The 25,815-nt window shown below is 33.9% G+C and overlaps 5 protein-coding genes and 1 non-coding gene across 6 annotated transcripts in view; 2 read left to right on the forward strand and 4 right to left on the reverse strand.

Annotated features, from left to right (window-relative positions):
- LOC128557337 (uncharacterized) overlaps nt 1-21,432 on the reverse strand; it is a 39,831-nt gene extending 18,399 nt beyond the window's left edge. The window contains exons 1-6 of the mRNA XM_053544629.1: nt 19,268-21,432; nt 18,885-19,083; nt 18,423-18,503; nt 18,096-18,185; nt 17,670-17,774; nt 16,906-17,105 (exon numbers count right to left, since the gene is read on the reverse strand). Coding sequence (XP_053400604.1) covers nt 16,906-17,105; nt 17,670-17,774; nt 18,096-18,185; nt 18,423-18,503; nt 18,885-19,083; nt 19,268-21,432 — 2,840 coding nt within the window. The remainder of the gene's footprint in view (nt 1-16,905; nt 17,106-17,669; nt 17,775-18,095; nt 18,186-18,422; nt 18,504-18,884; nt 19,084-19,267) is intronic.
- LOC123558449 (heat shock 70 kDa protein 12B-like) lies at nt 487-11,873 on the forward strand. Its single transcript, XM_053543718.1, has 5 exons — nt 487-679; nt 4,795-5,121; nt 5,839-6,057; nt 6,552-6,708; nt 7,344-11,873. The coding sequence occupies exons 2-5, from the start codon at nt 4,801-4,803 to the stop codon at nt 8,387-8,389; spliced, it is 1,743 nt and encodes a 580-aa protein (XP_053399693.1). The 5' UTR covers nt 487-679; nt 4,795-4,800; the 3' UTR covers nt 8,390-11,873.
- Nucleotides 12,459-12,530, forward strand: Trnah-gug (transfer RNA histidin (anticodon GUG)). Its single transcript has one exon. It is a non-coding gene; the product is annotated as a tRNA-His (tRNA).
- Nucleotides 21,433-21,482: 50 nt separating the features above from the next.
- Nucleotides 21,483-22,265, reverse strand: LOC128557090 (structural maintenance of chromosomes protein 4-like). The gene has a single exon (XM_053543731.1). The coding sequence runs from the start codon at nt 22,131-22,133 to the stop codon at nt 21,483-21,485; it is 651 nt and encodes a 216-aa protein (XP_053399706.1). The 5' UTR covers nt 22,134-22,265.
- LOC128557338 (uncharacterized) lies at nt 22,157-22,741 on the reverse strand. Its single transcript, XM_053544630.1, has one exon. It carries the CDS (start codon nt 22,739-22,741, stop codon nt 22,157-22,159), a length of 585 nt encoding a protein of 194 aa, XP_053400605.1.
- Nucleotides 22,741-24,817, reverse strand: LOC128557087 (uncharacterized). Its single transcript, XM_053543727.1, has 3 exons — nt 24,684-24,817; nt 23,574-23,838; nt 22,741-23,433 (listed from the first exon to the last, which is right to left on the reverse strand). Exons 2-3 carry the CDS (start codon nt 23,742-23,744, stop codon nt 22,876-22,878), a joined length of 729 nt encoding a protein of 242 aa, XP_053399702.1. The 5' UTR covers nt 23,745-23,838; nt 24,684-24,817; the 3' UTR covers nt 22,741-22,875.
- Nucleotides 24,818-25,815: the final 998 nt, after the last annotated feature.

The raw sequence follows: 25,815 nt of genomic DNA on the forward strand, positions 1-25,815 counted from the left end.
TGTCTCTACTTTGTTATGTCCTGTATATTAGAAAGCATGCTATTGACAAACGTAACATTTTTTTATCTTATAGATGTGAATAGAATATTGTGTTAGAAATTTTGATACTTTGATCTGGTGACATGCCTGTAGAAGTAAATATTCTTCTCTCTCTACACCCCCCATGCCCATCACAATTATCCGTTTACTATTAGATAACCTTTAAACTATAGTCTGATAATATGTTACTCGAATGCAGATCCAAAACTTAAATAACTATGTTGTTATGATAATCTGTCCATTTAAAGGTAGGCCTACATGTTAAGCTTACAATACGTTTAAAGGGAGTAGCATGCTAGTACAATGTATTATCTTCTGATATTATACGAAGAAAGTACCTTAATCACGTTTATAGATACGTTACATAGAAAGATTAATCTTCTATGCACTTTGGCATAATATTAGTAACGGATAAATAACGTTTACTTTATACTTAGAAGGGGAATAAATCTTCAGGGCTTAATACCATTTGCCAGGTATTTGAAAGCGAAAGAGGAAGTAAATTGCTGGTTGTATTGATATTACATTCGGGGCTGTATTATCCTGTCGAGTTCAAATCTATAAAAACGGATTTTTTTCGCGTGTTGATTTTAGAGGTCAAAAATGGTGATCAATAGATAGGAGCAAATATACATGTACGGTAAGAATATTTCATCTCATGTATATTTCAGTAGGTTTTGTATTCATCTTGCATTCTTGGTCGAAAAATAGGGTACACTTGTAGTTTATTTACATAATTGACATTAGTAAAATCTATTCAAAATGCTTTCTTTATGGCTAGAGGTAAAATGCATTTAGTTCACACGCTTGAGAATTTCAAAACACTTTTCAGAGGCCAACTTTTCATTTTGTTTAAACAATTTAACAATATATATCAGACTTAGGCCACACCAAATTAATTTCTTGGTCATCGGATAATTTAAAAAAAAAATTAGGAGCGTGCGAGCGAAATAAAAATAAAAGTATTTTTCTTTGGATTTCACCTATGTTTGGAGCGGGCGGGGAGCGATTTGAAGAAAATAAATAAAAACAATGTCACAAGAATTAACAACCACTGCCAAAACATATAAAAAAAAAAACAAACTTGGAAATACATAAAAAAACAAAAGATCAATTAATACTGAAGGTTTAATGACAAACTGACCAAAAAATACATGGCAGCCACTCAACACCTGACTCCAATATATCTTTATGTTTACCGGGACGCGCTACGCTGTAATATTTACAAGCATTGAGAGAAGGGACAACAATGCCAGCTTTTTGTATCCGCCTGTTGTCCCTTCTCTCAATGCTTGTAAATATTACAGCGTAGCGCGTCCCGGTAAACATAATACGAAAGACCCGTGGTGACATTTCAGCTTCATTATTTCACGATTTCTGCTTCATGATTTCACGATTTCCACTTCATGAATTCACGATTTCACGATTTCCACTTCATGAATTCACGATTTCCACTTCACGAATTCTCGATTTCCACTTCACGAATTCACGATTTCACGATGGTGAAATCGTGAATTCATGAAGTTGAAATCGTGAATTCGTGAAGTGGAAATCGTGAATTCGTGAAGTTGAAATCGTGAAATCGTGAATTCGTGAAGTGGAAATCGTGAATTCATGAAGTGGAAATCGTGAATTCGTGAAGTGGAAATCGTGAATTCATGAAGTGGAAATCGTGAAATCGTGATTTCATGAAGTGGAAATCGCGAGATCGTGAATTCGTGAAGTGGAAATCGTGAATTCGTGAAGTTGAAATCGTGAAATCGTGAAGTGGAAATCGTAAATTCGTGAAGTGGAAATCGTGAATTCATGAAGTTGAAATCGGGAAATCGTGAATTCGTGAAGTGGAAATCGTGAAATCGTGAATTCATGAAGTGGAAATCGTGAATTCGTGAAGTGGAAATCGTGAATTCATGAAGTTGAAATAGTGAATTTATGAAGTGAAAATCGTGAAATCGTGAATTCGTGAAGTTGAAATCGTGAAATCGTGAATTCGTGAAGTGGAAATCGTGAATTCATGAAGTGGAAATCGTGAATTCGTGAAGTGGAAATCGTGAATTCATGAAGTGGAAATCGTGAAATCGTGATTTCATGAAGTGGAAATCGCGAGATCGTGAATTCGTGAAGTGGAAATCGTGAATTCGTGAAGTTGAAATCGTGAAATCGTGAAGTGGAAATCGTAAATTCGTGAAGTGGAAATCGTGAATTCATGAAGTTGAAATCGGGAAATCGTGAATTCGTGAAGTGGAAATCGTGAAATCGTGAATTCATGAAGTGGAAATCGTGAATTCGTGAAGTGGAAATCGTGAATTCATGAAGTTGAAATAGTGAATTTATGAAGTGAAAATCGTGAAATCGTGAATTCGTGAAGTGGAAATCGTGAATTTATGAAGTTGAAATCGTGAAATCATGAAGTGGAAATCGTGAAATCGTGAATTCGTGAAGTGGAAATCGTGAATTCGTGAAGTTGATATCGTGAAATCGTGAATTCGTGAAGTGAAATCATGAAGTTGAAATCGTGAATTCATGAAGTGGAAATCGTGAAATCGTGAAGTGGAAATCGTGAATTCATGAAGTTGAAATCGTGAATTCGTGAAGTGGAAATCGTGAATTCGTGAAGTTGAAATCGTGAAATCGTGAATTCGTGAAGTGGAAATCGTGAATTCATGAAGTTGAAATCGTGAATTGATGAAGTGGAAATCGTGAAATCGTGAAGTGGAAATCGTGAAATCGCGAATTCATGAAGTAAAATAGTGAATTCGTGAAGTGGAAATCGTGAAATCGTGAATTCATGAAGTGGAAATCGTGAAATCAAGAAATCGTGAAATCGTGAAATCAAGAAATCGTGAAGTTTTTTCGTGAAATCGTGATTTCGTGAATTCATGAAGTGGAAATCGTGAAATCGTGAATTCATGAAGTGGAAATCGTGAAATCAGGAAGCAGAAATCGTGAAATAATGAAGTTGAAATGTCACCACGGGTCTTTCGTACGCTGACAGTCTTAACAATAAATGCATTATCATCTTCAGATTCTTTTTGACAAATAGATCTGATAATACGCATTAAAGAAGCCTTTAATGCATGTTTCTCGGATTGAGAGTTCGCAGGCTCTTTATGATTACTTTGCCCTAATTAAGTTCCATGTGTTTTATTTCTTCAAAGTTATGAGAGTAAACAGCAGGACAAGCATAACATATTTTATGCGTCTTGCTCTACACAACATATGGAATAGGTGAATGTGCGGATGTCAAAGGCTTCAGCCCTAAATAAACTCGAAAACATGTATGCAGTTCCATTGCCCTTACTATATGTGTCCTTAAAGAATGCACAAACAGACTTACCCATTTTTGGTCTCAAGGTAAATGCCATCAAGGATTTATGGACTGGGTAAGAGAACTTCTTCCCATCTGTACAAAAAGTATTAAAATTGCCAGATTACTTTACTCGAAACAAATGGATGGATGTATAAGTTTGATGGGCATTTTAGAATGAACAATGATGTAACAATGGATGTGTAATCCAAATTGAATTATAACACCTGTTCATCATTAAAATGCTGTACACAGTTATTGTTTATATGTATATGTGTATGATTTTAAGGATCGCAGCAAAACTTTGTTTTATCACCATTTATTATTAGATGACACTGTTTTAAATAATGACCTTCGTAATGACCTTTCCAAGATTTATTTACATAATCTAACTGTCATATCGGCTGTCAATTTTGCATACTGGTGCAAAACAGAGCTTGAAACATGTTCTCCTGTTGTTTTAATGAACACTTATGATTAAAAGTGTCAAATTTTGAAATCAGTCTGCAAAAACCGAAGCGAGCAGAAGCTGATTTTCCAAAAAAAAAAAATTGTTTTTGATTCTGGAAAAAAATGGAGCGGGAAATCCGTTGACCAAGTAATCAGTTTGATGTGGCCTTGGTTAATAATAACTTGTTATGAAAATCTGTATAATCTGTATATATTCTAACGCAGATACTAACTGACAAAATTAATGTCGATTGTTTTTAAGTATATTTATAGAAACTTACGTTGATTAAGATAAAATAAGAAATGACATGTCAACACTGTGTATTTATCGTATCACTGGTTTTAGATTTGAAGATAAACTTTCTGTATACGTGTATACATGCAATATAGATAATATACATGTATTTAGAAACGACGACTCGAGACTTTTTTTCTTGCTTAAAAAAGAATTTTCTTAAATACATGGATACTGTATTCACGGTGATGAAAAATATTTGTCTAAACAATAACATGGTGTATAGTTTGCATTTGACATTGTATATGTTAATATACACTTTCCTTAATATTATGAATGTATGTCCTCGTGGACATTTCAGTACAATAAATGCATTATAGATAATATACATGTATTTAGAAACGACGACTCGAGACTTTTTTTCTTGCTTAAAAAAGAATTTTCTTAAATACATGGATACTGTATTCACGGTGATGAAAAATATTTGTCTAAACAATAACATGGTGTATATAGTTTGCATTTGACATTGTATATGTTAATATACACTTTCCTTAATATTATAAATGTATGTCCTCGTGGACATTTCAGTACAATAAATAAATAGAACTAACACTCAAGGCTTTTATGACGCACCATTATTTTAATTTGACGAGAGATAAATTATCAATGTATATTTTTCTATCTAATTACACTTATAATAAGACAATATTTAACAAACGTATGGCAAAAATACAATAAAGCGAATCTCTACTTATATTTTTAGCACAGAATGGCAGCTGCAACGTCAAAGCAGCCATCCACAAAGAAACGTCTATTCGTGGCAGCTATAGATCTAGGTACAACATACAGCGGCTGGGCTTATTCCACACTAAATGACCCTGATAAAGTACTTTCCAGCCAAGCATGGTTTGCTGGCACAGGAACACTAGCGTCACAAAAGACACCCTCTTGCGTCCTGCTTTCGCCGAAAAAAGAGTTCGAAGCGTTTGGCTACGAAGCAGAAACTACATTTGCAGGTCTTGCGGAAGAAGGCAAGCATCATGGATCGTACTACTTTCGAAGATTTAAAATGACTTTGTTTGATGATCGTGTAAGTTGTTTTCACACTGTAGACGCGAATAAATGCAGACACTTGAAATAGAAGTATGCAACATCCGTATAACAGACTAGTTTTATGTACCACCTCAACGGCCTTCTATTTTTTTTTGTACATACGTTTCATGTAAGCTGTCTTTTCATCCGACTCGGCTTTGTTTGCTGCATTACTATTTTGTGTGTGCATTTACACTTACTTATTGTAAACTCTAAATTAAATTAGCACAGAGGTTGATGAGTGGGATTTCATTCTTAATTTTCAAGAATTGCTTGATGTGTCAAATATAGAACATTACTTTTTTAAAAGTTCGAGATTGACACGTTTGAAATATACTTGTTAAACTTAAATTTGAAATACAACACATGACTTATAGCAAACAACTCAATTAAATGCTTTAGAAGAATTTCAGCAGACGCGTATTATTATTATTATTATTATAATCGTAATACTCCTTATATAAAACGAGACTTAAACGATGTTTTTTCTGGAATTAAGTCAAAATTCGAAGGAAAAATATGAAACAAAATCTGTATCATGTACATAAATACTTATTGTATGGCTTGCCGGTTAGTAGTCAAAGCTATTGCCAAAGGTCAAAAGTAATGATTACTGACCCTCGGTCCAAAGGACCCCGGATGAGTGTATACTATGTTAGCCTAAATATTTTTGTATTATTTATAAAGGAGGTCTTAAACATATTTTCCTTTTAAGAAACTGAATCGTCACACTAGCATTGAAGACATATCTGGAAAGAAAATGCCAGCACTGGTAATATTTGCTCATGCCATACGTTATCTGAAAAACAGCTTCATGCAAACAGTCCATAATAGAGTTCAGAATGTCAAAGACGACGATGTGAATTATGTTCTAACAGTTCCAGCCATTTGGAACGATATGGCCAAGCGATTTATGCGACAAGCAGCTATTGAGGTAATTGTAGTTTTTTTTAAAATACCACTTTTAGAGTGATTAGAGAGGTTGCCATGCACGTACGGGTACATATAGACTTTTCTATACGTAATTGTAAGCCTCGTGTCTCATTAAGCGTAAATGTAAACAGTTAAAATAAAAAACGTATTAGTTTTTTATGAACGTGTACGTCTATACTCTATAGAATGTCATGTTTTTGACACCTTAAGCGATTTGATCAAATTCAACAAGCTTGCATACCCGAGCACGTTTTGAATCTCAAAGTTTCTGTCATGATAGTAATTCTTACTACAATAACATAAAATATAATGATAACTGTACTCGTAATTACGTTTTCGCTTAATGTATATTGATATTTTAATATGATTTTATAAACAATATTACGTTGTATCCCTTTGAAATTTATTAGACCAATTACCATGTTTTTGTCTGATCATATGTCCCTATGTCTCTCAAACATTGATATTAACTGTAGGCCTTTGTTTAAATTGCAGGCTGGTATTCCAAACGACCAAATTACATTAGCGCTTGAACCTGAAGCAGCGTCTATTTGGTGTCAGGGGATCCACACAGAGGTACAACGAAACTTTGATACCACCGATCTTGGTATTTCAGCCATTGGTACACGATACATGATTGTGGATTTAGGCGGTATGTCCAAGAGTTATGAATATTACGTAATGCAAAATATAAAGTATCTTTCTTTTGCAGGACTTACACATTCAGTTATTGTCTCTATCTTAAATTTGATATACTGGCGTTCGTTTTCTCATTAAATTGTTATGTCTATCGTGAAGTTGTCAATTGGTAATAGCATGAAAAAAAAGCTACTGAGGTTACTGCAAGGATTATATTATCGATATAAGTTAAAATTTTAATATACATGACTGATTGTATCATTAAGTGGTCCACGTTTATGACTTTTAAGATGTTTTGTTTGTCCTCAAGCAATTATTTCAAACAATTTAATACGAAACGAAAATCAAGAACAAAATCATTCTATTGTTGTTTTTTTTTATCAAAATAGCGTTTAAATGACTTGCAGTTAAAAGTATTTTAACCCTTAGCTTGCTGGTGGCAAGTGATTCAACCTTTGCGACCAGTGCAGATCAAGATCAGCGTGCACATCCGTGCAGTCTGATCATGGACTGCACTGTTCGCCGTTTTGTTTTGGTAAGCATCCCGTTTAACAGTAAATGGTACTTTCCAAATTGAAATATGGACAAGTTTATTATAGAAATTTAGCAGGGTAAGGGTTAAGACACAAACATATTTTTGTAACACAGGTGGAACTGCAGACATCACTGTGCACGAGAAGAAACACAACAATACACTCTTAGAGATACATAAAGCTACAGGAGGAGCTTGGGGAGGAACAGAAGTTGATAAAAATTACATACAACTTCTAGCAAAAATAATTGGACCGAATGAATGGAAAAAGTACGAGCAAAAGGAACTGGAAGATATACTTGACATCTATAGGGACTTTGAAAATAAGAAAAGAAATATATCTACCACGTCATCTGGTCAGATCACTGTCAAGATGCCGAGTAGTCTGAAAGATGCTTATGAACAGAATGGAAAGAGATCTATATCAGACGTTGCAGAAAGATTTAGCAGGAATATTGATTGGAGAAACGACAAATTAAGAGTAGCTGTAGCTTTAATGAAGAAATGTTTCGAAGGTCCAGTGAATGATGTTATTGCACATGTGGAAGAGATTTTATCAGAAGAAAACATGGGAAATGTTGACAAGATAATGCTGGTGGGAGGGTTCGCTGAAAGCCCGTACGTACAAGAGACTTTCAAAGCACACTTTACAGGCAGACGAATTATTATTCCACAAGAATGTGGCCTTGCTGTCTTAAAAGGAGCTGTACTCTTTGGGCAAAACCCTACAGTTGTAACAGCAAGAATTGCACGGTACACATACGGTCTGGAAATTGCTGTTCCTTTTGATCGTACAAAGCATTCTAGAGAAAAACTAGTTAATACGGATGCTGGACCGTTATGCCGAGATTCGTTTTGGAAGGCTGTTGAGATCGGACAGGTGATAAAGAATGGACACGAAGTGCCAAGGATTGGAAGAGCGGTCGATGATTACCAACCAAAGATTTCTCTAAAAATTGTCAAATCAAAGCAACGCAATCCGGCATACACAACAGATCCGGATTGTGAAGTCATTGGACATGTTGTAGTACCAATGGATCGCACTTTAAAGGCTGATAACAACGCTGTTGATGAAATATTTACATTTGGTGGCACAGAGCTCATGTTAAGAACACGACATAAGAATACAGGCGCTACACAAGAACTCGCCTTTGACCTGTAAAACATTTTAAAAACATTCGATATAAATCTGCCGAGCACGCTTGTTCAAGTTAGATATATGTAAATATAACTTTAATCAAAACTAAAACTTATAATTTTCTTTGTATCAAGTATGATATTAAAAGTTTTTATTTTAAAACACATTAAATTTCTTAAACAAGCTCTAGTAAAATACATCGCTGAGTCAAATTTCAGCAGTTTGTATTTAAAATGGGCAACTGCAAATCTAGAAAAGTAAGGTATATGATAATATGGTGTTCCGTTCGTGCCATCGATATTAATGATAGTGGTGTGTTAATATAGCATTTCGTATCGTGTGTTCGCATTCTCGCATCCTATTATCGCAATATCGCTCCATCGGCTAGGGCCAAAATTATGATATTAACATCGAACTTTCGCCGTTAGGATGAAAGGGGCGACGGCACGAAAACACGATACGAAAAACGCGACAGCATTGTTTGGTAAATTAAATGCAGTATTAATGTCGTACTTCAGTGAATTCGCCGTAAGAATGCGAAAGTACGATGATAATAACTTCACATTATGTTTTGGCGTTTTTGCATAATGTTATCACACTATCGCCCTTACCAATGTAAAAAAAACGAAGAGCCGAAACAACAATGGCCCTAATGGAACACTGTACAATCATGTCTGTAAGATTCACTGCAAATATAACTCGTGTCAAGTCCAATAATACGACAGTGAATTTCTATAAGCATTTTTCGATATAAATTCTGGACCAAGTATTTTTGTTGTAAAACTTACCTGTGAACTGTACATCGGCTAGCTTTGTAACGATTTATTGTGCTGGTCAAGTTGTCTCCCGATATCTGTACGTTAGTTACTTGAAAATTGTGTGTGCAATAAGACACATTATGTGTATATGTCGGGCACATGTCGTAAAATCATGCTCATGCGCAATGGTCTGACTTTACATTCATAGGCCTCTAACGCTATAAAGATTCAGTAAAATATGTGACTTTATCATTTTGTTTTCATATTTAAAGGTGGTCAGCAACCTATTATATATAATCAAGTATCGTATATTCCACAAGGAAGGGATTCATTTAAAAAAAAGAAATACCCAAAGACAAAAGTTATATTTATATAGATCCTAGTTAGAATGTATTTTTATTCGATTTTTTTTTGTAAAATGTGCTTTACCTCTTTTTGATATGAAAGTATATTTCATAAATGACTTCAATATAATTTCTAGTTTCATATTTGCATTTCATAAATAACGAGATATTTCAACTATCTGAACAAACAATCCAACTTCTCAAATGCGTGTGGCTTTGTACTTCTATCTGGTTTTTGCAACCAGTATAGGCAAAGGGAGTTAACAATAATTTTACAGATTTGCATTTCTAACTCGGGTACTTGTATTATTGTCTATGCAAGCCTTTGACGAATATTATGCAACAGTTCTTTAATAAAGTTTGTTACTAAGACAAAGTTGGTTCATCAAATTTATAATTATCCTAAAACAAGTCTTGACTGGACAACCAGGATAGGAAAATCAGACTTAAAAACAACGCTAAAATATCTAGCATGTATTAAGCACTCTGAGGTCATATATAAGTGTGAATGATCAGATGTTTACGTTTTGAATGAATCCATTACTCGACCGAAACATGCTTATTCACGTTTGACATTTTTAAAGTTACAGTCAGAATTCTTTTTAACAGAATCACTTGTATCATGCTCATTCAAACAACCATAGTCGTATGATAATAATAAGTGATGTAAGGGAGGTAATTCCTGTGGGAAGGCAGGCTGCACAATACCAGCTTCCAAACGCTTAGTTATTTTAAAACGTATTCATATTCTTTGAGTTCATTTTAAGATGTTCAAAATCTTATTTAGTTCGAATGGTACACATCATAACAAAGTAAGTCAATCTTGAATTGTATTAAACAAAGCTCTAAGTTACGGCTGCAATATCCTTTCAAAGGTACACAATTTAGAAAACAAAGACGTTCACCGAAAATTCACCATGCATGATTATTCTTTAATCTTACACAAGCTTGAACTAACTGTCTTCGTAAGCCTACAAAGATACAGGAGGCTGAACTGGCACCACCCGTTGAAAATCCTAAGCTCAACCTGAAATGCGACGAACAATTGTCCAAATACTCCGATGGATATATAATGATATGCTTAAACATAACACATGTCAATATCGTCAGTTTATTTAAGCTTTGAATTTTTGTAGCAGTGCGCTGAGACATTTTGAAGGAAGACATGGTTTAATCAGTTACTTTCGGGACGTCTGATTCATGTTGGCAAGTTGTCACTACCTTGCGGAGAACACGTCGGTACTGTGGTTAATCGGATCTTTTTGTAATAAAAATAATTTGTGCAACAGTTTACTTGTATTAATGTTTTGTAAGCCTTAAAAGTAACTGATGTCAGATAATCATATAATGTATTTTAAATTTGATTTTTAAACATGTTTATCATCAGAATAGATTTGATAAACATACCTTACACAAGGAATAATATAAATATAAGAATTTTTTGTATGTTTGTCTAAGATTTGCATTGAAACTTATATGTTCAACAGCCAATCAGTCGAAATCGTATTCATTTATTACCCCACTTTGATTTATCTTGCTTTCTTTGTTGCACATCAAACAGAGAACATTAAGTTATAGTATACGATTTAATGCACTTCAGTTAATTTTACATTACAGGAAAGTAAACGAACAGGTTTATGACTGAACTATTTATCGTGTCTTACTTTTTGTTTACATTTTCGGTCTAGCTGAGTTCATAAACAAAACTGAAACTTGTTTCAGAGAAATTCATGTTTTCTTTGAAAAGTAAATACAGAAAGTGTGGAAATCAAGTTGTTTTTTATTCTATGAAATTCACGGGGAATAATGTTAATGTGCTGTCTCATCTACTGTGATACCTCTGTGTGGTATCACTCACCGCCGCATCTCTTTTCGGTACTTTTCGCTACAAAAGTACAATTTGGTTTTTACTTTCCTGCTGTTTCCGTGTTTTTCCTCGTGGTATGATTTCATGGCGGCAGATATATTTTTCTCGCTACATTTCAATCCTTTTAAACCCTTTATGCCCCCACATGCTGTAAGTTATCGGGTATATCAGTTTATATACATGATTTGTATTGAGTATATGTACATTATATCGCTCTGCATTGCTCAGTATGCATTTTTGGTGTTTTTGAAATGGATTCGTTCTTAAATATATTCGAACCATGGGTGCATTTTGTATTGGTTAAATTATTACTAGTAGGTTTGATATAATAATTGAATGCTGACATCTGCAGTTAAACATTGTTAAGGCTATATATAAAGTATAAATGGTTAAATGTAAGATTTAAGGTCAAATGTAACACAGATATACATGTATGGTCATTTGTTATAAAACAACTTATATGTCTATTTTCAGGCTTTTACCGCCTACTTGTCTACTTGATACACCATCACGGCCTACGAGTAAATGGTTAAACTAGCTGTATGACTTGTTATTCTTTGTTTCAACGGTCTGACAGCATAGTTAATATGCTTTTCTTAAAAACACTCACGCGTTAAAATACCATGCCATGTCAGTATATAAGGTAGTGAGGACAGGTAGGGGAAAAATAAATTCATCTACCTAAACAATAAACATCCATAAAACCAGTAACCGTGAAACGCGTCATATTTTTGAGACAAATTTTGTGACAGTTTTAAGGAAAATGTAAATACATTTTCTTATTACTATACATACATGTACGCATCAAAATTGGCAACTTTCCTTTAATACCAATATATGTAAAGTAAAAACATTGATTGTCACGAGATTCATCTAAGTTCTGTTAAATTAATGTAAGTAAATGTTAGTTTTACTTATTGTAGATTATCATTAAGGTCACTTATTAATTGTTTACAGCTACGTGGAAAAGAAATAGTTACAACACTAGTAATGATACTATGAAAAGAAATATGGTAGGAGAACGCAAAACACTATAAGGCTAAAGCTTTAAGAAGCAATACAAACTCTTGAAGTACTTCTATAATTTGAGTGGATTGTAGTGTATATATCAGTTCAGCGCGACAGCCGTGATAGTATAGTGGTTAGTACTTCGCGTTGTGGCCGCGACAACCCAGGTTCGAATCCTGGTCACGGCAGTAGCTGTAAATGTCGATGTCTCGGTACTGCTGAACATTTTTTCCATTTTATCATCAATTTCCATGTTTTTCCATTTTATCATCAATTTCCATGTTTATTTAATTTTTTTTGAAAAAAAAAATGAATTTTTGAAATTTCCTGTGAATTTTAATATGACAAATTGGTACGTATTTCATTGTTTTCTTAACCTTACCATAATAATTCATTATGCACAAAATGGCACACACTGGTACAGTATCCTTATCGGAAGTCAGGGTAATTAAAGGCACTAAAACGGCCATAATGACAGTTTCAAGAGTTTTTACTGATACTACTGAAGCAATTGGATTTACATTTGCCTTCATACCGAACACTATGTACTATACTGTTAAAACTAGGATTGATAGTTCTTTTTTACTACAACTTGTTCCGAAAATAACAAATATAGCACTAAGTAAGTTTGTAAGAAGATCGTTTGAAAGCACAGAACGCAACCAGGCTAAATAGTAGCAGAGTCGGGTTTGTTGAATTTATTAGTAAGAGAAGTTCAACATATCTCACCCATGCTAGTACTGGCTTAAGCAGAATTCATTACAATTGAACACTGAGTGGGTTCTGTTATCCCAAAGAACAAAATAAATCAGTAACAATGCATCCAAGTAAAGACCGTCAGTTTAAGACCAGTGGTGTAATACTTAAAGATATAAAAGAAGATCCTTTCAAGGCATAAAACGTCAACAACCTCATTTTGATATGTGTCAAAATAAGGTCTACACCGCCCCCACTTATCGAGCCAAACTTTACTTTTTTATTCAAGCATATTTATATTTTAGTTAAAACTATGTTTATATGTTTCAATTCATATAAACGAGGAGATATTTGTTTATATTCCAGCTAATGTTGTAAAATACAACTGGGTAAGACTCCTTTGCCAGGTTTTATGGGAAATGAAAGTACGAGAAGCGTTCAAATTTGAATGCAATCCGGTGCAATTTGATTAGTAGTAAACAAACAACCTCAAAATAATTATCTCATTCTTTCAAAATATTCACCACATTTGACATACATAATTTCAGTCTTCTAATCCAATTTTTAAAGGCGTTTTCATAATCTTTTCTAGGTATACTGTACAGACACTGGTCAAGAAAAATAACTGGACCGAAATTGTTACGTGTTTTAATACTTTCTTCCGGTGAGGTATTTTTGAGGCTTTTAAACAGGAAAAAGTAGCAAGGGACAAGGTCGGGCGAATACGGAGGGTAGGGAAGCTCAACAACCTTTTCCTGTTTCAGAACGTCGCGTACAATGGCCGCCTTGTGTGAAGACACATTGTTATGCAATAGCCTGACATCCCGCAAAATACAGTTAATTATTTTGTGAAAATTGTGGGTACAAGCGAGATATAACCCTAGTTGCATTCATATTTGAACGCTCCTCGTGCTTCTGTTTAGAGATATTCCCTTTGACAGTAACAATACTGACATTAAATAAGAAATGAAAGAACCATCTGCAATTAAGCATATATATTTGTAATTTATATTTGCAATTTTCATATAGACGAAAATCGGTTAAGCATGCATAAACTCACATACTAACAGGGATGAACGTAAAGTACTGTAAAAATCTATACTTTCAAAAGAAACTCTTACAGATTTAATATCTTCTATTTCAGGTAACTTGATCAAATGACAAATCAATGATTATACTGTAAAACTTAGTTGTGTCCCTTTACGTGATTGCGTTCTGTTAATTAAACTGTTACAACCTATTTTGGCATACATTTGATGACACATTGTATGTAATAAATAATCACAAATAAACAAAAATATTTGCATACAGATTAAAGGAATAAATGTTTTTCCTTGTGTGAATGAGTCTTTTTTAATTTTCTTCAATATATTAAAAAAATAAGGCGATTTCAAAATCATTAGCACACAACTGTTACAGTAATTCGCAACATCGTCATAGGAAAAAGCCAATCAATACTTTAAGTGTACTAATATTTGAGAAACTAATATAAACAGATCTTTATTAAAAGCTTGGTAAAATAAAAATGTTTGAACAGAACAGTGTATATTACCAAGAAATATAAAACAAAAAGCTAATATGCCTTGTCTGTGTATTGAAGATAGCACAGATAAACAATAGATGTTTCTCTATAAACACTGTTGATATGTACAACTTTGCTTTACAAATTCTTAATCGAAATTTTGATTAGGTCTATAGATACACTATTACTGACCAAATGATACGGTGTTTTATATTCTAATAAAAATATGTGTAGATCTATTATTTTTTATTCCATGAAACCGCTATTATGTGTTAATGACCTTTCTGACTAACATGTGGAATTCCTAAACAATACTTTGTAACTATAGTAACATCCAAGAAACAAAATCAGGAAATTCCTATTGTGAGAGAATATCCATATTTAGACCAAACTTATCATATTTCAAATTACCTCCCTTTACAAGAAATTGGACGTGTAACAACTATTAAAAATGAACCGTGATTATAACGAAGCAGAAAAAGAAGTTTCAGGGCAACTATATCGTTATGATACGGTATGTTGTGTCTAAAACATTTGTTACTCAGAATATTAGATGATTTAACAATAAAGTATGCAATGTAGTGGATATACAAAAATATAAAAGAGTTTTCATAAGAATAATACTTAATAATAATAATGACTTTTCCAACAGTCTGCCATAGACGTCATCAAAGTAAAAATATTCTGAATAGTTCTTAGATAATTTGAACCTGTAAATCACCAGTCCTTACATATACGTATTCAAATCCTTTGGCTGAAGGGCTGAAGTTTGATACTGTTGAAAAAAAACTGTCGAGAAAGCTCTTTGAGATTAAAAAACGTGACAATTATCTGACAAGATTAACTGTGACTAAGATAATCAATCTCCTCTAGCTTCTACTGGAAGCTTCTCGAAGGTGATTGACGAAATAATTACATTCAGTTTGAAAACTATCTAGACTCCGAACGAAATGATAAATAATATCACTCTGAAGTCTAAATTATCATTTTGCGCCGTAACTTCATTATTTGTCTATAATGGGAAAGCGATCAGATAAACGAAAGAGTGTAACACACAACAGTGATACTGTTATGATCAAAGGAACCTTGACAGGACATACAAAAAGCAACTACAACATAAAGCGACCGCAAAAAGAACGCCGTCGAAAATTCAAATAAAGGTCAGAGACCACCAATTCAAAAAAGTACAGGGAACTTACTGGGAATGAGGTAAGTGTATACCTGGGAATAAAGTAACATCTGTGCGTTCTGATTGGTCAGTCATGTAAACAAACCCAGGAAGTGATTATTTTTTCAAAATTGATATTTTTTCACTGCATTTACAGTATTTTATTATACATTTTGACAAAATTTGCTACATTTTATGTGTATTGAAAAAAGTTTTATCATACGAATTTCTCCCGCCATGTCAATGATGTAAACAGGGGGTCATCTCATTCACACGAAAATTACTTAAATAAAGTATCACTATTCATATGTTTTTCGTCCGATATTTTGGTAGAACTAAGATAGTTCTTGAAAAACGTGTAATTAGATATACATGTTTCGATGTATGGAAGGCCGTACACGCCATAATGTTACAATGTAAGTCTATGGGAAAACAATTGGTGGTCTCTAACCTAAAGTGTTCGTGAGCATTGCAGTCTAATGAAATGATAAATAGGTAAACACTGAATTTTCCCGAGTTGAGGTTGTTTGTGTATGCGTTTAAAAATTTTAAAATAAAAGAAATATAACACTTAGATTCTAGTAAGATGTATAATTTTGAAGATTCTACTGGTCATGTACACAAATAACATGCTGGTTATAACCTAAGTGACACATTAAAAGTTTAAGTAGATACAACATTCTAATATGCTTGTCTCTGTTAAAACACTCTTACGCTAGAATGACGTCACGTTCACGTGCGGTGACGTCAATGTTTTTTGTTGCGACCAAGAAAGAGCGCTACTGTATTTGATCTACATTTTTAGATTAAGGGCATATTAGAATCGAAATAATTTATACCAAAAACCGTATTTTAACACTATTCATGCACTTGGCGGTTATACGTCGTACAAATAATTTCACTCGGGCTGCGCCCTCGTGAAATTATTACGCCCGACGTATAACCGCCTTTCGTGCATAAATAAGTGTTAAAACACTCTTTTGCTATGAATCATTTCTTAAATGATACTATCAATAATAATAATCATCAAAAACAGGCATAATAAATCATACTGTTATTGCACGTAGTTACATCTACATATCAGTCTTACATTAAATGTTGGTTTGTTCTTGTCTCTGTCGTACTTTGTAACTTGCTGAACTGTTATTTATCAACTGTTAAGACATTATCATTTCACTCTGCACTCTTTTTTGATTTCTTGCCGTACCCTTGAGCTACGCCTTTCGCCAGAATTGGACCACTCTCGTGTAAAAGCAGAGGAGGCCAGACTACATAGTCAATGTTTGTCCCACTGCTGGTATATGGTTTGTACAAGTCGGTGTTAAAGCTTGAACCTTTTCTAAGCAACGGAGCAAATGCAACGGGTGGGTCTTGGATCTGTAACATTCAATTCAAATGTATTCCACGAAAAACAGTGGATAAAATAGTGAAACCTTTTTTTGAACAATTCGGTTTGCGATTTATATGAGTTTTTTTCTATATGTAAATATGTCAACAAAGAATTAGCTGTTTGATCTAACATGGTCAAAGTTCAGCTTTTCAACATGTTTAGAAATAAAATATTCAAATGAAACTTCTTTGATATGTATTAATACATAGAAAATGGTTATGGTTTTTAACGAATAAAATTAATGTGTAATCACATTATTACACATCAGAAGATCAGCACAGCCAATACAATATCTTGACTGGGATCTTTGAATTGCGCAACAGAAAATGTAACATTAACAGCAGTGAATAATGTTCATATCTAGTTGTGCCAGAAGCAATGGAATTAACAACTGATGCCGCTGAATGAAAAATGCATTATAATGTACAAGCAAAAGTACATAAAAAGTAAATAAAGTACTCGTACGTATATTTTTATACAATTCCTACATGTACATGATCGGTTTATTCAATATTTCTACATTACGTTCCATAAACTTTTAAAATACAAACCGTCATAAACCAGCAGATTTCAAGACATTCTGATGTGTATGAGCTGACTTCTAAAGCTGTTCTTAATGAATTATCAGTTGACCGTTTAAGACGAGACTCATACATCTGAAAATTGGAACTATTAGACAAGAAACATGGAACAACAGAATCGTGAAATAACTGACTTTGTTGCAGAATATCATTGTACGAAGCTACTGATAGCTGATCTGTCTATTTAGTTAAAAAAAGTGTGAGAAATGTGAAAAAAGTAAACTTTTCATTTGTCGATAGCCTTTCAAATGTAGAAGTAATTGTTATACAAATATAACTGGTTTCATATTTTTATGATATTGATATAAACTGCCTTAATGTGGTAACGTTTTAGATACATTATGAATATTGAATTTTATTAGTTTCAATCATTCCTCTTAATGTATGTACATATACCGTATATAGGTTTCCAACGGCAACAGGTGCTACTGCCTTCCTGCAATCTTTAAAGAGTTTACGCACATCTGCTGATACATCTCCATTTCCCTGATAAAATACTTTTTCTCTTAATTATAGCAAGATAAGCATACATTTGTAAAGACCAGAAATATTTATGTGATTCTATACCTATCCAATCAGAAATGAGCATAAGAAAAAACGAATGTACTATACCAATTATTTTTTGTGGATATTACTGTTTAAATAACTTAACTGCGTGATAGATAAGTCATAATTCAAAACGGTTAAATGAGTTATAAAAGCCTAAGATAAAAGATGTCGTACATGTTGGTCCGCAAATTTCAGTTCACGTCCTAATTCTTCCATTTGTTCATGTGCCCTTTTTATGCAGAAAGTCATAGTATCCTGCAGCAAAATAGAACAGTCTGATTTACAGTGTTTATTCTAAAACAAGTTATACTCTTACAGTCTTCCGTTCTGACAAAAATGATAAGATCATAGACATAATCAGTCTGATATAGAATATATACGATTACTTAACTTTCAGTGGGCTACTGGTGGTATCATTATTCAAAGCATTGAACAATAATGCTAATATGATACTTAATTATAAAAGTGACATAAGTTCATAAGAAGTAAAGCGTTTTGAAAAAGGCTACACATGTTAAATTGAGAACTATTTATAAGTTCATAACAAAGCGTATAAAACAGAAAATGTTCATGCTCATTGCTTCCACTGATTAATTTCGTTTCATTTAACAATTATGTAACCCGCATTATGCTTACCTGCAAAATCTCTAAGAGGGCTCCTATAACATTTTCTTCTGTATCGAAGTATTTGTCGAGAATGTCAAACGCATCAGTCCACTGATTATCATACAACTCAGCACATCTCTCAGCGAGTTTTGTAGGGCGATTTTTGTCGCTTAAGTCCGTAATATTTGGGTTGTTATCAGTCAGTCTGTCTCCCATAGCTTTACTGAGCCTTTAGAGACAATATCAATTAATTGAAAGTGGCACAGGGGATCTTTTTTTTAATAATGTAATTAATGTTAAAATAATTCCTGATGGTCAATTGTTATAAATTTAATGTAGCTCTGCAATTCAGTTGTCTGATTATAAACGTCTTAATAACTTTTAAAATTTGTTTTAGGTATTATTATATTTACCTTGTTTTAGTTTCGTCTAGTTCAGCCTCTGTATCTTGCAATGTTGTCAAAGTCTTTTGCAACTGGTTTTTCAGCTCTGCTATCTTAACTTCTTTTTCTATTACAGCTTCACTCTGCTGATTTCCTCTGTTTTCAGTCTTTGTACTATGTAAAAGTTTCTCTATATCGTTTATTTTAAGATCACGTCGTTCAACCTCTCTCTGAAGATGCTGAATTTTCTTCTTTTGCGAAGTAATAACTCCATCTAATTTATCTTGTGTTTCATTCATTTGTTTAACAGTCTGTCGCAACTGATCTCTCTGTTCGATTAACTGTTTATCTTTTTCCATCACCTTGTTTTCTAGAGTTTCATTTCTTTTCCTCACATTAGATTTTTCTACGTTTGTATTTTTAAGCATTTCCTTTAAATGTATTTCTGCTTTCCGTTTCTGGCGTTCCATCTCCTGAAGGGAAGTTTCAATTTCTTTTAATTCAGAATCTCTTGCATCCAGCTTTTCTAGAGTTTGTTTCAACTGATCTCTCAGTTCAGATAAAAGGCCGTCTTTTGCCTGACTTTCTGTTCTTAGTAAAATGATAGTTTCACCTAATTTGGTCTCTTTTACATGAAACTGACTTAAAGCTTGTTCCAGACGAAGCGTCTGTTCAGATATCTGCTTATCTTTTTCCATCACCTCCATTATAAGCCGTTCATTTTCAACTCTACTTTCAGTCTTCATGTTTGCATTTTTTTCTTCAAGATCTTTAAGTTTCTTATCACGACCCTTGATATCCGTATCAAGACCGTGGTTCTTTTCCTGCAGTGAATTTATAATTCTACTGCATTCAGTCTCCGCTTTTTGCAGTCTCAAAATTCGATCCCGTTGATCACTCTGTTTGTCGTTTTCCTTCAATTTTATTTCTAGAAGATCAGTTTCTGCTCTCATTTTAGTAATTTCTGCCGTTTTTCTGTTTAACATTTCCTGTAAATTTGTTTCTGCCTTCCGCTCACGGCGTTCCAACTCCTCCTGAAGATATTCAATTTTCTTTCTCAGAGTAGCGTCAATTTCTTTCACTTCAGATTCTTTGTCATCTAACAGTTCCAAAGTTTGTTTCAACTGATCTCCAAGTTTAGATATCTGGTCATCTTTTCCCTGAATTTGTTTCTTTAGTGAAGTAATAATTCCACCTAACTCGGCCTCTGTTTCGTGCAATTGATTTAAGGCATGTTGCAGTTTAGCCGCCTGTTTAGATATCTGCTTATCTTTTTCCGTCATCGCCAGTATAAGACGTTCATTTCCACCACTAATTTCCATCCTCATTCTTTCTAACCTTTTTTCAAGATCTTTTACTGTCAAATCACGATCGTTTATATCTGTTTCAAGATCCTCATTCTTCTTCTGTAGTGAAGTTATAATTCCACACAACTCAGTCTCTGCTTCTTGCTGTTCCTTCAAGACGCGATCCCGCTGATCAATCAGTTCGTCTTTTTCTTTTAACTTGTTTTCTAGATATTCATTTTGAGCACTCATTTTAGTAATTTCTGCCGTTTTACTGTTTAACATGTCCTCTAAATGTGTTTCTACCTCCCGCTCACGGCTTTCCAATTCCTTCTCGAGATATTCAAGTTTCGTCCTCAGCGAAGTGTCGATTTCTTTCATTTCAGATTCTCTGTCACCTAACAGTTTCAGAGCTTGTTTCAGTTTAGATATGTGGTCATCCTTTCCTTGTATTTGTCTCTTCAGTAAAGAAATAGTTCCACCTAATTCGGACTCTTTTTCGTGTAACTGATTTAAGATTTGTTGCAGTCTAGCCGCCTGCTTAGACAACTGCTGATCTTTATCCTTCACCTCAGTTACAAGGCTTTCACTTTCATCTCTGATTTCAGTTCTCATTTTTTGTAACTTTTCCTCAAGATCTTTCACTGTCAGATCACGATTATTAATAATTTTCTCAAGCTCTTTCACTGTCAGATCAAGATTCTTCAAAGTTTGATCCCGTTCAGGGATACTTTTGTAGTTTTCCATTAGCTTTTTTTCTAAAATTTCATTTTTGTGAATTATTTGCGTCATCTCATTCTCTTTTCTGTTTAATAGTTCTTCCAGATGTTTAATTTTCCACTTATTATCATCTACCTCTTCCTCCATATATTTTTGCTGTTTCTGCAGCGCAGTGTCATTTTGTCTCATTTCAGTTTCTTTGTCATGCAATTGGTTCAAAGTTCGTGTTAGCTGATCACTTAATTCAAGCATCTGATCATCCTTTCCCGAGATTTTTTCTTCAGTGTTGTGATAAGGCCATTCAAGTCAGACTTTTTGTCATGCATTGATTTTAAAGTATGGTCCAGCTGAACTTTCATGTCAGATATCTGATCATCATTTTCATTTGCAGCGTTGTTTGCAGATCGTTCATTTATATCAGTTATTTCGGAAATTGTGTTGTCTAACATTTTCTCTAGAGTGTACACTTGCATTTCACTACTATTAACTCGTGTCACAAGATGCACGTTTTCTTGCTTTAGTGAGGTTATAGTTTCACCCTGTTTAATATCGTTTTCATGTAATTGTTCGAAAGCTTCGTGCAGCTGATCACTCAGATCAGATAGTTGTTTATCCTTTTCCTTCACCTGATTTAGGAGACGTTCATTTCCACCATTAATTTCCGTCCTCATCTTTGTTAACGTTTCCTCCAGATCTTTTACTTTCTGATCAAGACGCTCAAGCTCCTGTTCTTTCTTCTTTAATGAGATATTTGTTCCAACAAATTCAGTTTCTATTTCTTGCAGTCTATTCAAAGTGCAATTCAATTGTTCACCTTGTTTACGTATTATTCTATCATTTTCCTTTACATTCTTTTCTAAATGTTTATTTACTTTACTCATTTCCGTCATTTGTACCGTTTTACAGTTAATTGTTAGAATACATTGCTCCAACTCACTTTCAAATGTTGCATTTTCTTTCGTTGTGAAGTGACTCTTGCATCAAAGGCGGTCTCCGTTTCCTGCATTTGTTCTAAAGTATGTTGAAGCTGGATGCTCAATTCAGATAACTGGTCATCTCTTTCTTTTAATTGAGTGTTTAGTTCTAGTTCATTTGCGTTTGGTATCTCAATCTTATTGTCCAGCATATCACGATCATCTACCTCTTTCTCAAGATGCTGAATGCTCGTATTTAGCGAAATGATCGTTCTTTTCAATTCAGCTTCTTTATCATGCAATTGATTTAAAGCGTGTTGTTGCCGATCTTTTTCCTTGATGCTGTCTAACAGTTCTTGTGAAAGACACTGCGTTTTCCTCTTTAGTGAAGTGATAGTTCGACTCATTTCACTCTCTGTTTGGATTTTCTGATTCAGCTGAGTACTCTTTTGGAGTAACTGCACATTATCTTTCTTCAATGTGTGTTCAAGATCTTTATTTCTGTTATTGATTTGAATCATTTCATGCTTGATACTGTTTATTATGTCTTCTTGCTCTTTTATTTTTCGATCCCGTTGTTCCATGTCTTTCTCTGAAGACTTTATTTTCATATATAGGGAGGAGATAAATTCATTTAATTCATTCATTTTATCGTCGTTTTCTTTAAGTTTCCGATCACGGCGCCGCGAATCTGCTTCAAGACCCTTTTTTTCTGTCATTAGTTCCTCTTTGTGTTCAGAGCATGGCGCCCAATTTCACCCTCATAACACTGTAGTGCCGTGCATTGTAAACGTCCTCCGCAGTTTGCCTGTGTTTCACGCAGTTTGCTCACAATAAGTTGCATTTTACACAACTGGTCATCTTTTTCCTTTAACAATCTGTTAGTTAACAGTTTATACCTATAATGTATGTCGGTCATGTTTGCATCAGAAAATGCCTTTAGATCTTTTAGATTAACTTTCAGACCAAAAATCTCTTCCTGAAGTCGCGAAACTTCATGGACTTGTGACAAGATAATAACAGTTGCTTCTTCGTTTTGTCTAGTAAGTTGCGTATTTCTTTCAGCCTGTCGTTCCATATCTCGTCTGAGCTGATCTCGTTTTATCCTAGTTTGTGGAATTAATCTCTGGGATCGTCTGCTGTTGTCTAATTCTTGCCTTAACTCATGTCTTATTTTACGTTTGATTTTTGTGTAATTATCAATACATGCAAGTTCATTTCGCAAAGATTCTGTTCTTCTTGTTAACCGTCTCTCTGAACTTTTGAGATTCTTCACCTGTAACACAAATAGCTAATTGTAGTAATTAATTATTGGAGACAGTATACAAGATAAACTGCACCCATTAAAACCAAAATAGTCAAAATAATCAAAATTTTGTCATCACTTGAACATAGAGTCGAAATTATAATACTTACACGTAGTTTCACCTTTCTGATATCTGTTCTTACTTTTGATGACAATTTATCTATATCACTTGAATATGGCGTTCTATGTTTCTCCAAATATCCAAGAAGAGCTGCCAATGAACGCGATAAGTCACGCATTACAAAATCATCTTGATCTTGCACACTTTTGAAGCCTGCCATTGATCATCAAGTCAGTCGTCCAGGTAGCAGGGAACGATACGAGTATTTCCAGTAATCGAAGTAGCTCCAACTGCAATCAACATCCTGTCTTGTCCTATAAAGTAGACAACACTCGTGACATTCATGCAATGAGCATGTTACTTTCAATACCTTGAAAATCATGTTACTTTCAATATCTTAAAAATATAAACGAATCTTATTCTATAATGCATATGCATGATAATGTGAATGTTATTATTAATTGCCTGAGTGAATATTTATTCAAGGTAAATATGTTGTAGCATAATCACTATATTTATCAAATGCAATGTGGAAAGAAGACTAAAACATGGTGATTGTGGCGAGAAGAACAGTGTGCTGTTTAACTGAAAAGGCTGCTAATATCAAAATAATTGGTCTAATCCTGATACAGGTCGAAGCAGATACAAACCACAATAAGTATGCAGTTTCAGGACAACGCCTCTCTATGGCTTTAGAAGCGGAGAAACATAAGGGCAAAACGTTATCATTTCTTATAAAGTCACGGGTGGTAATATTGTTTGTACTGTATTTCTATGCGACTTGACAGAGCTTCTGCGATCACAGGACTGTTCCTACATAAGAAAAACTGGGTACAGATATTAACATTGCAACTCACATTTTGTTATTGTAGAAAGGGCTAAGTACCTTTAATTTGGAAAAGTCTACTTTCGGTTTTAATCAAGATGGATTAATGTCTAAGCGTATTATAAGAATCGGACTACAACAAATAAGTTAAACGAATGTTTGATAAATGAGTCGACATTGCTCGAGGGAGACAGTCTAAGACATTGGACTATCAAGGACTCAAGCTTTGATACATCTATTGTACCTAATGTAGCCAAAAACTGAATGCAAAATCATAACAGGAAAGATCCTCAGAAAATATAATGATGAGGCTTTTGTGCAAACGATACTTACAGAATTATGGTATATCCTTTTTATCATTGTTGCATTCACTAGGGGTTCAAGAGTAACTATGTAAACTTTGTTTGACCTAATCGCTAGCTTTATCAATTTACTTCCTTTTCTGACATGGTTGATCACATAGTATGGATTTTATGTACGCACGTCGTTATAAAGCTTTATTACAATTATCACACAAGAGTTGTAAACAGTATGTCGTCTCCACGTCCTCCGCAAAGTAGATTCGACCGCATAAATACTTGGCATAATTGTTCTATTTGCAAATAAATTTCTTAAGTGCCAAAATAACTGAGATTTATTTCGAAAAGAACGTTTTTGTTCTTGTTCTTCTTTAATTATAATGTATTTAGACATTAAATTCAATAATGAACTAAAAATGTTTTATTTTTTTTTTAACGAAGTGCGGGTTATTTACGCCCGTAAAACGAATGGCTGAGAACAACATAGATTTAATTGTTGTAGCAAAACGTTATGTTATTTTCGTAAAGAATACTTGTTCCATAGTATATCACTCACTATAGAGTACAAAACACAACGGGGATACGCTTTAAGTAAACTTTTATCCACAAACTTTACATAATTTAACAAACAGAGCTCCCGAACCCCGCGTTAAATAAAGTTTAGGAGAAGAATCCCTCTGCTGACCAGTTTCATGAAAGAAGAAACAGTTAAAACCATGCTCTTCCTTCACATAGAATATATTCATTTTTGCGAGAAATAGTAATAAAAATGACGTATTTCTGTTTATGTTGCGTGATAAATAATCACATCTAAAAACTTGACAAGTTATATCTAAAATGGGCATTGTTTCAGGTAGCAAGAGCGGGCACTTGGTTAGAACCACCGATCCTCAGTAATCCAGTTGAATTAATTCCTCACATTATCAATGCTATACCCAAAGCGAGGTTTCGAACCCACTTTTGTAAAGTAAAGGGGAAATGATTCAATGTCAGCAACCTTATCCACTCGGTCACGGAGCAATCCCACCAACTCCTTTAATGAATGTGGTTGATGCGGTCACGAAGCGTTCATTGTATGTCCGTTTTTCTCCCTATTCTAGTGAAATGAAACATTTAAACAAATATAATCTGCCGATCACATCGCTCACCAGCCCGTGCTATAAGGA

This window comes from Mercenaria mercenaria, chromosome 5 (assembly GCF_021730395.1).
Source record: "Mercenaria mercenaria strain notata chromosome 5, MADL_Memer_1, whole genome shotgun sequence".
In the NCBI taxonomy this organism is placed as follows: domain Eukaryota; kingdom Metazoa; phylum Mollusca; class Bivalvia; order Venerida; family Veneridae; genus Mercenaria; species Mercenaria mercenaria.